At 38.6% G+C, this 13,941-nt stretch overlaps 2 protein-coding genes across 2 annotated transcripts in view; both read right to left on the reverse strand.

Annotated features, from left to right (window-relative positions):
• Positions 1-391: 391 nt before the first annotated feature.
• On the reverse strand, positions 392-1,324 carry LOC127806945 (probable acetyltransferase NATA1-like). The gene has a single exon (XM_052344573.1). The coding sequence runs from the start codon at positions 1,240-1,242 to the stop codon at positions 568-570; it is 675 nt and encodes a 224-aa protein (XP_052200533.1). The 5' UTR covers positions 1,243-1,324; the 3' UTR covers positions 392-567.
• Positions 1,325-2,906: 1,582 nt separating this feature from the next.
• LOC127806944 (uncharacterized) overlaps positions 2,907-13,941 on the reverse strand; it is a 60,132-nt gene continuing 49,097 nt past the window's right edge. Inside the window, exons 10-13 of the mRNA XM_052344569.1 lie at positions 11,770-12,117; positions 11,132-11,570; positions 3,654-3,744; positions 2,907-3,129 (exon numbers count right to left, since the gene is read on the reverse strand). Coding sequence (XP_052200529.1) covers positions 2,922-3,129; positions 3,654-3,744; positions 11,132-11,570; positions 11,770-12,117 — 1,086 coding nt within the window. The 3' untranslated portion in view covers positions 2,907-2,921. The remainder of the gene's footprint in view (positions 3,130-3,653; positions 3,745-11,131; positions 11,571-11,769; positions 12,118-13,941) is intronic.

Consider the following 13,941-nt stretch of genomic DNA (forward strand, 5'->3'; position numbering starts at 1 on the left):
ATAAAAAATAATAATTGAACTTAGGTATTAATGTGATTTTCGATTGGATAATGCTATTGGTACACCTTTGTGTACACCTTGAGTTACACAAAGGTGTATTAATGACAAAAAAGCCCCTCATGGAGCCCATAAAAGCGCGTGAGGAGCATGTAAAGCGCAAGACTCTTTATACCCCTTGATGTAACCTAAAATATATAAATTTGTTATACATCTAATATGATCCTTTTCGATTAGTGAGGCAACACACCCAATAGTGTACTGGCAGGTAAGTGTCATGACTGTCATTGACACTTAGGATTATTCTTAGATTTAACCCAAAAAAAAAACAATGGCCAACAATTGGAAGGAAGGGTTGCTGAAACACATTGTTCAAAGGGAGAGAGAGAGTGCATTGGCAGCAATTGAAAGGGTCGATTCAAACGTTGGATTACACATAAGAAAGCAGAAGCTTCATAATCATTATCATCATCCATCTCAAACCCTAACCCTAATGATACCGCAAATCATTTCATTTGGCGCAAGTTATCCTCAATCCAACCAAGATAAATAAGCAGAAGAATAAAAGCCCTAATTGCTGTGAGCAGCGTACGCCTGAAGAGCCTCCCCGGTAAGCCTACAAATCCTCCATTCCTGCAAGATCTGAGCCCCCATTTCCTCGTAGAACTTGATGGCGTTCACGTTCCAGTCCAGCACCACCCACTCCACCCTCCCGTACCCCATCTTCGCCGCCCTGCTTGCCACGGCCGCCAGAAGCATCTTCCCGAACCCCCGCCGCCTGTAACATTCCCTCACGAACAGGTCCTCGATGTACAGCCCCGGCTTCGCTAGGAACGTCGAGTAGTTCGGGAAGAAGAGCACGAATCCGGCCACCACGACGTCGTCCCCCGCCGATCGGAAGAGTTCAGACTCCGAGTCGATGATTGGGTGGTCTAAGTTGAAGGTCTGGGTTATGGGGGTGGTTGGGAAGGGGTTTGGGGAGACCTCGAGGAGGAGGATGGTGAAGGGGTTGTTGGGGTCGTCGAAGAGGGTTGCGGAGAGGGAGGCCTCGGTGGCGGAGAAGAGATGGGTGAGGCGCTCGAAGACGGCCATCTGGTGGATGAGCTTGTGAATATGGGAAACGTCCGACCGGGTGGCTTGCCGGATTCGGGCGAACAATGGGTGGCCCACAGGGTGGTCCTCCGGCGGCATCATGTTTGGAGTCGGTGCTGGCGTTGGTGGGGGCGGTGGTGCTGCGGCGGCCATTTTTTCCGGCGTGTCAGTTGAACAGAGAGAGAGAGGGGTTTGGAAGAGGTGAATCAATGTGGCACAACCGCAAGGAAGAGCTGCTGCATATATATAGAATGAAAAAGTTCATATGAATGGGACAACTTTATTTAATTCTACTTCTTTTTACTATTTTTGTTCTTAGAAAATGTTCTCTCTCTCTCTCTCTCCCTCTCCCTCCCTCTAAAATGGATTTGTAGGTCATACAAGCAAAATGAAACATCTCTTGAATTTATTAATTAATTAATTAATAGAATAGCAGAAGAAAAGTGAGATTAATTAGTTGTAATATCTTTGAAAGTTATCCAAAAGCACAAGGGACACGTAACAACAAGAAACTCTTTTTGTAATCAACTTTATCAAATTCAACTACGGGGAAATTCGTAGTTGTTTCCAAATTGTACTGCTTTCGTTGACTGGGTCTTTTTATTTCTAAAATAAACTCCTTAAATACCAAAATTTTATTTTGTTTTTCTAAGTAGATATCAAAATAGTGTTCTGTTTTCATATACTCTCGTTCGTGCAAAAGCTCACTAATAATAATATTATTTCTTAGAGATGTCGCTCAATCAATAATTGGCGTCAAATAGTCCCTAGTTTCACACTTGCATTGCAGGACAATAGATTGAGATTGTCAAATCACCAAAGGCCCCTACAACTACTCGTGATATAATATAATATAAAAACCCTCGGATTTCACTAATATAATATAAATGTAATCCTATAAAATTTCCCTACAAGTTGTGATCCATGCAAAAGAGCTACTTTCAATATTTCTTTTCTTTTTTTGTTTTTTCTTCTTTTTCTTTTTTTTTTTGCTGTTCCTTCTAAATGAATTGATATCATGTGCCATGTCAGATACAAAAGAATTTGAGGAACGAGAAGAACAAAATGATAAATATTAGTTGCCAAGCCTATACTAATATCCTTATATTTCATTAAGAAAAACATACATTAACAACTGACTTCATGATTAATAATAATATTACCAAATGTTCTATTTTTATACCAAAAAAAAAAAAAAAACAAATCAACATCATAGTAGTGAACTTTTTGTGACCCATTTCAGCAAAACGCCTAACCTCTATCAAACATTTCATGTGCAAACAAGTGGATGCAAGTGTGTATTGGCTCAAGGCATAGCTTTGTGAAAGTTGATATCTTCAAAGCTCAGACCTGAACATGAATATTGACGCCTCCATCCAGACTGTTCAATAGTAGGAAAGGAATGAGCAAACAACCTCAGAAAACCCCTTTCTGGATCATGTAAAACCTGTGGAGAAAATACCACAAATAAGCATTAAATGTACATTTTAGGAAAATGGCCATATCCAAACCGCTCAAAGAATAAGCATTAAGTGTGCATTCTAGTCCTTCCAACTTACCTGATACCAGCAGCTGTGGCCTGTGAGGTGGGTGGAGATCATAAGGGCTCTTTGAACACCTTTTCACCAAATAGGAGGTGGGGGGAAGGAAGACAATAAGACAAAGGGGAGGCTTTGGTTTACCAATGTCTAGAATAGGAAGCTTCTTTCCAAGTATTCAAGTAGATAGAAGAATAAGACAAAACTTTACTTACCATAGATGGGCAATATAAGCTTTAATCCCATTAGATGGGCATAGATTGCCAATATAAAAAAAAATATATCCACATGGCATTATTCTATATCTAGAATACTTCTTTCCCAATTAAATACACCGCAATTTTCTAGATCATGATGCGAGAGAATATTTGAATGCAGTGAAGACTTCTTTGCTATAACATTTGAAATTATTACTAAAAGTGATTGGCAAGCATGAACTTCTTCCAACTTCTCGGCATCAGTAGGGTTAGATGAGAAATCGTTCCAAGGCTGGTAAAATGACCTGCACAAAAATGAAAGGCATAAATAATAATTAGTGGCTAAAATTTTCAGTTGGCGTGTAATTTTTGAAAGAAAATTTCCGTTTTAAGGTTAACAGGTACAAAGTAAAGTCAAGGCCAAATTTCCAGTGTAATTGTGTTTGTTCTTGGCAGAACGTCAAAATAAACATCTGCACATTTAGTATTCATCACAATCAGTTAATAGCCCTCTAGGCCAAGGCGAGCAGTGGACAAGTGGCACTCCACCTCCTAAAGGTTAGATTACCCATTTGTGTCAAATTTGATCCTCGGAAAGGCCACTAGGGTAATTTAACTGTTTTCCTGTTTTCTTCTATTCCAGAAGGGATTGAGTAGAGCACAACGTAAGGTGGGGAGCATTGATTTTCTGGCAGCATTTTACAGTACATCTAATTCTTACACAATAATGATCAAGTGCTAGAGTTTTTAATTCTTCCAAGACAGGCATAAACAGGAAAAAATAATTACAGTACAAATTAATAAATACTGTTAAATAAAAGAATCTAACCATCTCCAAGCAGGATTAGCTTCCGCTGGGCATCGAATTCTTGACCAAAGCAATGCCAAATTATTTCCATTGTCAGGTAAGCACTCCATTTCTGTCTCAACAAGAAGATAAATAACAAAGCTAATAAATGTTAAAATCAACAATAAATTAAGAAGTCACAAACATGACCTATAAATCAATTTCAATAACATCTAAGATGATCATCATAAAACTGAAAATGGAAATAGAACCCTGGAGCTATCAAATCCAAAATCCTAAATACATTTTTTTAAGTATTAAAAGTTAATGTTCCACATTGATTCTCCACTTGACTAGCCGTCCTTGCCACATATTCATTACAACTTCAATTCCTTACCATGGAGCGTCACACTTCCCTGCCAATTCTACTAGAGACAAACCAAGAAGATTTTGTAGAACTATTAAATTCTGTCACCGTCCACAGCAAAAAAGAAACATAATGCATCCAATAAGGAACCTAATAAAGGGTGTTTGTTAAAACAGGAACTGAACACTAAATTATAACGGCCGAAATAATTTAAAGGTTTAACTTTTGCATTAGAAGAATTTAGTATTAGTTAGTCTATTAAGATAAAAATTTTAAACCATCTAGAAACTAGTGTTTCCAGTATCTAGTGACAAGTCTCTTTAATATAAATTACATACCCTTTGAAATAAAATTTCAGTTTCTTTAGGCAGTTAATTAAGACACACCGCATCAACTATTAAACGAAAATGTTCTTATTTAAACACTTCTCCGTTTATCAGGTTATCAAACATCCCCTAGTGTTATAATGGAGGATGCCAAGCTAATTTATCCTCAATGTCCTCCTACAATGCATGCATTAACTGCATTGAACAAACACCACTTCCACATGCACTTGGAATCAACTACTCTTACCGTATTTCACCTTATTCTCTTTTATGGACAGACAAATTTTCAGCTCGCACGATATATTCCCTTACTTCTTCTATGCGTTAATCCATAGAACTAATACAAATCATGCAACAGTCAAATTTCCCATTACTCTGTCTTCATCACCCCCTGTTAAGTCTGTTTCAAAGACTATATTGCATGTTTATTTGCCTAGCCAGTTGTTGTCACCCATTTAACTATCGATATTTCATAAACAAGTTTCTTGGCAAGGACGTGGAACCATTGACAACAATCAACAAGGAGACAGCATAAAATCAATTTTGAATTAATGACATAAAGAATTGATCCTGGGGCACATTAGTAAACCTGAACAAGTTTCAAAGTACCCAGATGGGGTTTCCCTCAAGACTCCCAAGTTTCTCTAGGAAGAAAATTATTTCAGAAAGGGCAAAGACCAAACCTTGACATACTTAACATGATATGGACAAAACTATCCATTTAAACCCCACACGATAGCACACCATTTATGGTCCTTGATGTCCATATCAAAAACTGGAGGAAGGAAGAAAAATAAGAAGCCCAAGAATCAAATAGAGAGATTTAAAAGGTGAAAGCAAGTTATTTCCAAGGAAAAAGTGAAGCGGAAGAGATCAGATTGTGGAAGATGAGACCAGTTCAACTGTCAAGACCCCAAGGATATAAAAGTAATTATGTATTATATGTATTAGTTAATGGTTGTACTTTGTTGCTTTGCTGATTTGTACCTTTACCTAGAAAGACTATAAATAGGTTGTAACCTAGAGAATTAGATATAGTTGAATGCTCAACAAAATTTCTGATTTCTCTCTCATCAATTCCCACTCGATATCCCTCTGATTTCTTTCTAATCTCTCTCTCTTTTACTGTTCTGTCTTGTTAGAATTAGTGTTGCACATATATTATATATATGCTAGATATTGTTGTACATATATATTAGGAAGATGTGATATCCCATGCTTGTACCTTGTACATTAGTGTGTGTATATATATATATATATACACACACACCACACTGTGAATAAAATATACTTTTACTTTTTTCCTCAAAACACAACACGGTATCAAAGCCACAAACCCTAACCCAACCCTAGACCCAATCGCCGCCATCGCTATTGCCGCCACCGTCGCCGACCGACGCCACCCCTGTCGATCGCTTTGCCCGCCGTCGATTTCTCAGATCTTGCAACCGCTTCCCAAATCTCGCGCCCGCCTCTTAGGATCTCTTCCATTGCCGCCGCTCAGATCTAGCGTGGTCACTGTTGCTTCGCTGATCTACCATTGTCGCTGGCATCGCCTCTGTTTTGCCGATCGGCCATCATCGCCACTGCTCCTTCCATCGCAACTGTTCTTCGTCTGCCCGACTGCCGCCGCAAGCAACTCCGACTGCCTTGTCTTCCTCTTGCAACGCGATCAACAGCGAGATTTGCTTTTGGCCGGTCTTCTTCTTCACTTTCGTGGCATAGACTGGCAGCTTCAAATCTGGGCTTCACAATTTCAAATCTGATTTGCAGCAACTCTCTGGTTTCATATCTAGGTTTTGCAATTTCAAATCTAGTTTGCAGCAATTCTCCAGTTTCAAATATGGTTTTCTTTGTAGTCTCAAATCTGGTTTGCAGTAGTGTCTGATCTATCTAGCTGGCATCTGGTTGGGCTTGGGTTTTTCGCTCAGGCCTCTTCAAATCCTGGAGTGGTGAGTTCCTCTCTACCTATGACTATTCATGTCCCTGTACCGTCTTTATCAGGTATTACAACCATTACCACTGACAAATTGAATAGTGAGAACTATGTCTTGGTTAGCGTCTGTTCGAATGCGGTTTCATGGGCATAGTGTAAGTGACCATTTGATTAAGAGGCTTTCTGACATTACTGAAGCAAATAGGACTGTATGGGACCGCATAGATGCACAGTTGGTTACGTTGTTGTGGCAGTCAATAGATGTTGATTTGATCCCTTATTTCGTGTCTACGAGAGTTGTTTCGATATTTAGTCTCATGCTCAACAGCTATATACTAATGATATTGTACACTATCATTAGTAATTTGTTCTATATTTAGAAGGGGAACTCAAATGTGCCTACTTACTTGGGTCGTATTCAGTCTGTTGTGACAAATTTTAACGTTATGCTCCCAGTTACAACTGACCTCAATGAACAGACGAAGCAGAGAGACAAGTTGTTCATGGGGCTTACCCATGCAGACCTTGGACCCGATATGGAGGGGGTTTGCACTCAGATCTTGAGTAGTCCCACTATACCTACCATGGACGAGATATTTGTCCGGATCCTTCATAGTACACAAACATTTTCTACGGCTTCAGTTGGGGAGCGATCTATCCTTGCCTAATTTGATAGTTCTTTATTATTTTACAAGATTTTGAGTTTTTTTTTCTAAAAAGTGTGCCTCGCTTCGCAAAGGCACGCCTCGCCTCGTGCGTCTCGCGCCTCAGGCTCTAGAATCCTTTGCGCCTCGTGCCTTTCAGAACTATGTCATTGAGACTGCTCGGACACTTCTCCTTCACATGCATGTTCTTGTTATCTTTTGGGTTCTAGTTATCTGATCAACAGGATGCCATCCATTGCTCTGAATGAGGTCATTCCACATTCTTTACTTTTTCCTTGCGATCCCATTTATCCTATTCCCCCCTCGTGTCTTTGGCTCAACCTATTTTGTCGATCTTCTTTCCCTTGGTTGTGATAAATTGTCTCATCGCTCAATCAAGTGTGTGTTCCTAGGCTACTCTCGTCATCAAAAGGGATAAAGGTGCTACTCCTCTAAACTTGGTAAGTACTTTCTCTCTTCTGATGTCACATTCTTTGAGTATACACCTTTTCTCGCTTCTTCGTCCGATGGGTCTTCTTCCTCCCTTCATGAGGTTCTTCTTGTCCCTTCTTTTCCTTCTCTAGTCCCAGTACTCATTTTTGTTCCTCTTCAAACTTATCAGCGTCATTTTAAGCCTCCATTAGTGCCTTCTGCTCTCGCTCCTCCTATTGCAAATGATGGTATTCCTCCAGACTCGTGTCTTCCTCCAGCTGGTGCCGTTATTTTGTCTCCCTTCGACTCTGCCCAAGTTCATGTTCATCGTGGTACATGTTTCACTCGCAATCCTCATCCCATTTATACTTTTGTGAGCTATTACCATTTGTCATCTGTTTACTTTGCTTTTGTCTCTACTCTTTCTTCTGTTTCTATTCCTAAGACAAATGCTAAAACTTTTTCCCACCTTGGGTGGAGACATGCTATGGATGAGGAGATGTCTGTCTTATTGGCTAATGAGACATGGGATCTAGTTTCTCTCCCTCCGGGGAAGTCTACTCTTGGTTGTTAGTGGGTGTTGACAATTAAGGTTCATCTGTATGGTTCTATTGATTGACTAAAGGCTCAGTTGGTTGCTAAGGGCTATACTCAAATTTTTGGCCTAAATCATGGTGATACATTCTCTCCCGTGACTAAGATTGCTCATGTCCGCATTTTTCTTGCCATGGCCACTATTCAGCAATGGTCTCTTTATCAGCTGGATATTAAAAATATTTTTCTTCATGACGACCTTCAAGAGGAAGTGTATATGGAGCAACCTCCTGATTTTGTTGCTCAGGAGGAGTCTCGACTGGTATATCACCTGAAGAAGTCCTTATATGACCTAAAGCAATCTCCTTGATGCTAGTTTGGTCGCTTCAATTCGATCATACAATCTTTTGTATGAGTAGAAGTGAAACTGGTCATTCTGTTTTCCATTGCCATTCTCCTAGTGAAGTCATATTATTGGTGGTGTACGTAGATGACATTGTTATTACAGGAGATGATGACGTTGGTATTGGATAGTTAAAGACTCATTTGCACTCTTATTTTCAGACGAAGGATTTGGGCAGGTTGAAGTATTTTCTTGGCATTAAGGTAGCTCAATCTGCTCATGGTGTGTGCATCTCTCAAAGAAAGTATGCCTTCGATATTTTGGAAGAGACTAGCATGCTTGATTCTCAGCCTATAGATACTCTTATGGATCCTAATGTTAATCTTGTACCAGGATAGGGGGAACCATTGGAGGATCCTTGGCTATGTAGGAGACTAGTTGGGAAGCTTAATTACCTCACCGTTATACGGCCAGACATCTCTTTTGTTGTTAGCGTGGTAAGTCAATTTTTGGACTCCCCATGTGATAGTCACTGGCACGCTTTAGTGCGTATCTTGAGATACATTAAAAGTGCTCCTGGTAAAGACTTGTTGTTAGAGAACAAAGGACACAAGCAGGCTATTGGATATACTGATGTAGATTGGGATGGTTGTCCTATAGATAGGCACTCTACCTTGGGTTATTGTATCCTGGTTGGAGGAAATTTGGTGTCTTGGAAGAGTAAGAAGCAAAATGTTGTAGCCAGATCTAGTGCAGAAGCGGAATATCGGGCTATGGATTTAGCCACATTTGAGTTGATTTTGCTCAAGCAACTTCTTATGAAGTTGAAATTTGAAGATTCGGGGCCTATGAAACTTATTTGTGATAATCAGGTGGCTCTTTATATCGCTTCTAATCTAGTTTTTCATGAGTGGACCAAACACATAGAGATAGACTATCACTTTGTGAGACAGAAATTAATTTTTAGAGAGATTAGTACCTCATTTGTTGGCTCTAATGACCAGCTGGCTAATCTTCTTTCCAAGACATTACTAGGTCCACGACTTGCCTAAATTTGTAATAAGCTAAGCACATATGATATATATGCGTCAGCTTGAGGGGGAGTGTTAGAATTAGTGTTGTACATATATTATATATATGCCAGATAGTGTTGTACATATATATTAGGAAGATGTGCTATCCTATGCTTGTGCCTTGTACATTGGTGTGTGTGTGTGTATATATATACACCACACTGTGAATAAAATATACTTTTACTTTTTTCCTCAAAACACAAAGTGTATGAATACCGCCCCCCCATTCTTTTGATATCTCCCTCGTTACTTCTGATTTTCCCCCTCACTTCCTATTCTATTTCCGTCGGATTCTACCATCTTCCTATCAAAACCCTTGGTAAACCTTAGGTTCATGACATCAACGTGGATTGAGATGTCTACAATTATATGCAAAATAACAAAAATTGTTTTAGGAGAGTCAGACATGGTGGAGTGAGGAGCTATAAGTCAAAATCAAGACTGAAAGAGTTTGTTGCAGGAGTTTACATACAAGTCGTAAAAAAAAAAAAAAAATCTAAAAATGTATATTTTGTATAAAAATGAAGCAAAGAAAGTAGTAAGTGAAGCAAAGTCAAAAGCTTATTAAAATCTGTACCATAGACTCCACACAAACAGACTATAAGATTAAGCCAAGTGAAATGCACTAAAAACAAAATGCAAAAGGTTATAGCAAATGAAGGGACAATTAAAGAAGAGATAAAAGGAGGGTTTAGGGTTTAGGAGTGTTTCTCAAAACTATTTAATGAATGTGGTGAAATATATGCTGTGTTGAGACATATTTGATAATTTCAAAGAAAATAAGTACATGTTCTTAGATATCTCTTCTGAACAAGATGAAGCAAGTGGTGTGAAAAAGAAGAAAAATGGTACAGCAGACTGAATAACGTACACCAAAAGTGGATATCAGAACCAGGTTGTGCTACCACAAATCCTCATTGAAAAGTGTTACTAAAGGTGACTCTTGGGTTCATGTCACCAAGTAATATACACCAATACTTCCCAATAGACTAACAATGTCAGATTAGGTCATGACAACATCTCTCTCAATGTCTCAACTCCTTTTGTAGGCCCGTAGTCATCTCTCCTTTGTCTCAACCCAAGGACTAAATGTCATTCTCTCAGGTCAAACTAACATTCAGGCTTCTTCATCATTCCAATCATGGAATTGATACATGGAAGGAACATACTCAGCTGGAGGGTCCCCTTGCCAAGGAGGAGAATAAAGCATGTGAGAACAAGCAACAGAGGTATCAAGCTTGAACAGAGATTCCCTAAACTGAGCTAGGGGGTGCTTCCAATAACTCCTATACTGAGAAAGAAGAAATACAAAGGTGTTCCCTGAACTACTAGGCTTCAGTTTCACACACACTAATCTTTCAAGCTTAGCTCAACACTGAAGGAACACCAGTGGATTCACTGTTTGGTCTATGGTCACATCAGAAGGATGATATGTGGGGCCAAGCCAACAAAAATATCAATGAAAAAACACATTGCCATGTTTTAGAGTTGGATATGTAAACCCACTAAATGAAACTCCTAAACGAAGTTGCAGAGTCTAACAAACCCATTTGTTACTTTCAAATAAACAACTGGATTGGAATACCACAGCCAACCTAGACCCCTAGCCAGATTGATTCCTAGATAGAAAGAGCAGGAAAGAGACCTGCAATTAACATCTCCCACCAACTGGGTTCAACACCCACAAAAATTAATTGCTTTTGAAATAAAATTAAAGGCCTTACTCCAAGTCAATTCTATGGCCATGTTGCAGGAATCTCTGAAACAAGACCAATTAAATAGAATCTGTTTTCTTAAAAGGTGATGTATATTTTTATCCTCATTGGTGGAAGCACAAGCAATTAAATAAACAAGATAGAGTTGACCTTCTAAATGGGAGAGATCATAAGAAAGTAGCAGGCTGAGAGCAGTTACAACTGAAGCAAGCAATCTGTAATCCAGGCCAAGAAGCTGTTGGAGGTGAAAAATAGCAGCAGCTAGCATGGCTTCACAGCCAAAGCCACAATGATTTTCCCCACATCTGTTCTTATTGTGTTCAATTAAAGATTCCAGCGTTTCCAGGTTTATTCTTTCAGTAACAGACTTTGAGTCCAGGACATTGGTCCTCCAAGAAAGCTTTCCAAGGATCACAGAGGCAGTTAACCATCGCAGGAGTTTTGATATCAAAGAATCTTCAGATTTGTCTTCCTCTAGTAATAGTCTGGAACGGCAATAAGCATTCCTAGACTGAATCACTTCTTCAGAGTTTGACTGTAAAGCAGTTGAAATTGCCCAGTGTACAAACTTCAGAAGTTTTTCTTGATCCTGCAAAACACATTAAAAACAATATAGCTCATTTGACAAAACCAAGGCAGCTTCTGATCCAAAAGCTAAAGACTTCCTGAGAGATGTTTAAGAATCAAAGTGCTTGAAGTAAGTATATTAAATTTAGCACAACAACAAACAAGAATCAAGAAACAGACACTGGATGGTCAAATAGAAGAGAGGGAGAGAGCAGGAATACCACATGGAAAATGCCCACTGGAGGAGTGCTCATAAGTATAACTCTCAGTCCTAAATCTGCAATAGGACTAAAATTTCCATGATTACATTCATCAACAATATGGTATATCTGAAACAAACCTTCAATAGACAGGGTAAAATGTGGCTGATAAACTTCCCTCTTCTGTGATATCTTCAAAGTTGATATCAATATTGGTAGAATTGTAGTAAAGAGATGAGCTTTGTCTTTTATCAGATTTCCATGAAGTAAAAGTCTGCACAGCTGAGTTGAGAGTTCTGAGAGCTGTTCAAGGGCAAACTTTTGCAACCACTCAATTGTGTTTTGGGATGAAATAACATCAGTGACAACCTAAAGAGAAAGAACAAACAGAAGTCAGAAGAATGAAAGTGTCTTTTCAGCATTAGTTTTTCAAAAGACAGAAAACATTCTCTAGAGCAAAAAGCAGTATCTTAATGAGCTCAATAAGACAAATTATCTGCTTTTCAAAAAAAGAAAATGAAGATAATCATTCCTTCTTGCAAATGTTAAAACCAGTAAATCAAAATCGTGGCAGCAAGAATTCTCCACAGCATGACATAGCAATGATCTATCTACAGCTTGCGAGAAAGATACTACACCATATAGCAATCAAGCAAAGTTGGCAAGTGCACCAATGTGGCTAGGAGGATGAGAGTGATGTTACGGTTCAAGACACAGAAACCTGACCAGCATTGGGTAACCAATAAGATTTTGTTTTGGAATCCCATCTCCTTGAGCTACCATTTCTTGAAATTCTCTCCAAATACATTGCAAGAATTGTTATTCTCATCTTCATTGTAATTGTAACCAGACGCACCACACAGGATGTCACTTCAGTAAACTGTCAAGTCACGCCCATAGTGCACCACCAGAATAAAAGAGCAAGCAAACCATTGGTTTTAGGACATTCTGGGAGATCCTCAACTCTTGCAATTTATGCATGTGTGTATATATGCTAACAATTGCTCTTCATGTATATGGTGTCGATTGTATGCACCCAACCCATTACACTTACAAAGCATACACTCAAAATGGGTGCCGTATCCACAATCAACATGCATCTGGCACACATTCATTGGTCAAAGCTAAAATGCTTGCTGGAGATAGAAAGTAATTTCACTTCATGTATATGAGTGATGACTAATGGAACATGTCAACTATGATGTTTAAAGTAGGGAATACCTACGGTGTGTACATTTGACATGAATCATGTAACACATTAAGGAGGTACGTGTACAAAAGTGATCACTTGGTTGAAGTTTGGAATGCTGGTGTAGCCTTTGGCATCATGAATGTTGGATGCTGATTGGTGTTTTAAATTGTAACAATACTAAATTATGGTATCTTTTGCTTGCAAAATTATGAACTTTTTATGTTATGTTATTTTGCAGGAGCTTTTTTATGTTAATTAGTGATCCAATGGAATAAATATTGTGGTTTACAAATACTATTTTGAGAGACATAGCTAATTAAAAATATAAGTTCTCATATCCTTGCAATTTTCATATCCTCATTTTCTTTTTGGGGCAAATCCTCATACCCATGTTCCCATCATGTCTATACTCATTCTATTGCTTGTGCCTTTCTTTGTTTTATTTTTTATAAATAAACAACAACATATCTAGTCTTAATTCCATTCATCCACTCTCCTCACAGCAGCATCTATTAGTTTTCTTCTAACATTATCAAACCATCTTAATTAGGTCTCATGGTCATGGCTCTTATCTTCAATAAGAGCCACTTAGCCATTATGAACTATAACCTTATTTTAATTCCACCCTTTCTAGCATGGCACATATCCACTATTTTGTACATATTGGCGTTTTACTGCCAAACATTCCATGTCATACAACAAAACTATGTTATAACCATTTGATAAAATTTTCCTTTTAGCTTTAATGGATTTTACTATCACACAGAACTTTGGACACATTTTTCCATTTTAACCATTCTACCTTAATTTTGTGAGTAACATCCTTAAAAACTCTACCCCATCTTTTGGGACAAATGATTCGAGATAGTTGAACTGATCTTTTCTTAGAATGACTTGATATTTAAATCTCATCATAACATCATCCACACTTTACAGAAGTCGTATTTTTCTAAGTGGCCTAAGTGATGGGAATGCTAGAAAATACCTCCTAAAGAACGTTT

This window comes from Diospyros lotus, chromosome 7, assembly GCF_014633365.1.
Source record: "Diospyros lotus cultivar Yz01 chromosome 7, ASM1463336v1, whole genome shotgun sequence".
Taxonomy (NCBI): domain Eukaryota; kingdom Viridiplantae; phylum Streptophyta; class Magnoliopsida; order Ericales; family Ebenaceae; genus Diospyros; species Diospyros lotus.